Source organism: Gekko japonicus, unplaced genomic scaffold (assembly GCF_001447785.1).
Source record: "Gekko japonicus isolate JY-2015 unplaced genomic scaffold, Gekko_japonicus_V1.1 scaffold1599, whole genome shotgun sequence".
NCBI lineage: Eukaryota > Metazoa > Chordata > Lepidosauria > Squamata > Gekkonidae > Gekko > Gekko japonicus.
In genome coordinates, this window is record NW_015168096.1 from 310,324 (window position 1) to 312,278 (window position 1,955).

General features: G+C 63.3%; 1 protein-coding gene across 1 annotated transcript; it reads right to left on the reverse strand.

Moving 5' to 3' along the window:
• Window positions 1–285: 285 nt before the first annotated feature.
• FOXG1 (forkhead box G1) lies at window positions 286–1,731 on the reverse strand. Its single transcript, XM_015414754.1, has one exon. It carries the CDS (start codon window positions 1,729–1,731, stop codon window positions 286–288), a length of 1,446 nt encoding a protein of 481 aa, XP_015270240.1.
• Between the last annotated feature and the right edge of the window lie 224 nt (window positions 1,732–1,955).

The window sequence follows — 1,955 nt, forward strand, 5'->3', positions numbered from 1 at the left end:
ATTTGCACATAACTGACTCGCCTCGCTTGGTTGGAATCATAAACAACCCTAAAGACTGAACAAACGTACAGAAAAATGGGGGTCGAGGGGTGGGTAACTTAATAAAAAATACCTGGACTTTATTTTTTCCTGGGTGAGTTTTTTTTCTCCTGTTTTGTTCTTTTATACTCTCTTGCTCACTCTCTCTCGCGCGCTCTCTCTCGCTCTCGCTCTCGCTCGCTCCTTTCTCATTTACAATGCAAAGGTGTGTAAAATGTTCACTTACAGTCTCGACTCCCCGGGAGGTTAATGTATTAACGGGTTGGAGGAAGAGCCCTGATTTTGATGCGTGAAATAATCAGACAGTCCTCCCGACAGTCCCGTGGTAAAACTGGGCAAGGAAGGTCTCAAGGACTCGCACGGGAGCGTGGAGGGCGCCTGCGGCGAGGTGGAGGCCGAGGCAGCGCGGGCCGTCATCGAAGTGCTGCTCTGCGAGGTCATGGACGGGTGGGGGACGTGGGGGAAAAAGTAACTGGTCTGCCCGGCCGCCAGCAGGTTGACGGAGCAGGGGTTGAGGGAGTAGGTGCCGGAGCAGGGCACGGACAGGCCGCAGGGCACCGAGGCGGCCAGGGCGGCGGCGGTGAGGTGGTGGGTGGCGTAGGGGATCTCGCCGTTGACCAGTCTGTCCACGCTGAGGCCGTTGGAGGTGGAGAAGGAGTGGTTGTTGCCCAGGGAGTTCTGCGTCAGGACCGAGCTGTAGGGCATGGGGTGGCTGGGGTACGCCGAGGTGGTCCCGTTGTAGCTCAGCGTGCTGCTGGCCCGCGGGTGGTGGAGGGAGAGGAAGGGGGACATGGGCCAGTACAGGGAGCCCGCCCGGTCCATGAAGGTCAGGCCGGTGGAGGTGAGGCGAGCGCCCCGCTTGAAGGCCAGTTTGGCCCGCGAGGTGGTGGAGCGCCGCCGCAGCTTGCCCGTGGTGCCGCCGATGAAGACGTCGTCGCTGGACGGGTCGAGCATCCAGTAGTTGCCCTTGCCCGGGTCGTCGTAGTGGCGGGGCACCTTGACGAAGCACTTATTGAGCGAGAGGTTGTGGCGGATGGAGTTCTGCCAGCCCTGCTTGTTCTCCCGGTAGTAGGGGAAGTTCTTCATGATGAACTCGTAGATGCCGTTGAGGGTCAGGCGTTTCTCCGGGCTCTGTCGGATGGCCATCATGATCAGCGCGTTGTAGCTGAAGGGCGGCTTCTCGTACTTGCCGTTCTTCTTCTCGCCCTCCTTGCCCCCGCCGTCGCCCCCGCCGCCGCCCTCCTTGGCCCCCTCCGACCCCCCCTTCTTCTCCTCCGACGGGCCCTTCTCTTTGTCGTCCAGGTCGGCCGCCGAGCCGGGCTCCCCTTTGCCGCCCAAGAGGTCCCCCTTGGCCACCTCCAGAGGACCGGACGCGGCGGCTGCCCCAGACGCCGCCGAGCCGGCCACTCCGACCCCAACGCCGACCCCCACCCCCGGGGGCTGCAGCAGGAGCGGGTTCTTCTCCTCGTCGTCGTCCTCCTCGGCCGGGGCGGCTCGCTGGGGCTGCTGCTGCTGCTGGGGAGGGTGGTGGTGGTGGTGGTGGTGATGGTGGTGGTGGTGGTGCGGGTGGTGGTTGTTGTGGTGGTGGCTGTGGTTGTTGTCGCTCTGGACGGCTTCGGGCACCAGGCTGTTGATGCTGAATGACGACTTGGGCAGCATTTTCACTTCCTTCCTATCGCCCATGTCCAACATCACAGTCGCGGCCGGGAGGAGGGCAGGGAGGCGCTGCAGGGTCCGTCACGGAGGCAGGCGGCAGGGGCGCAGCGACGGGAGCAGCAGCAGCAGCAGCCGGGCACTTGCACCACAAGCTCCAGAGCCTGGCAAGGCATGTAGCAAGGACAGGAGCCGCCGGGCACGGAAGGGAAAAGACCAGAGGCGCCCAGCGAGGCAGCGCAAGCCAATGCCCCGGGAGGGGT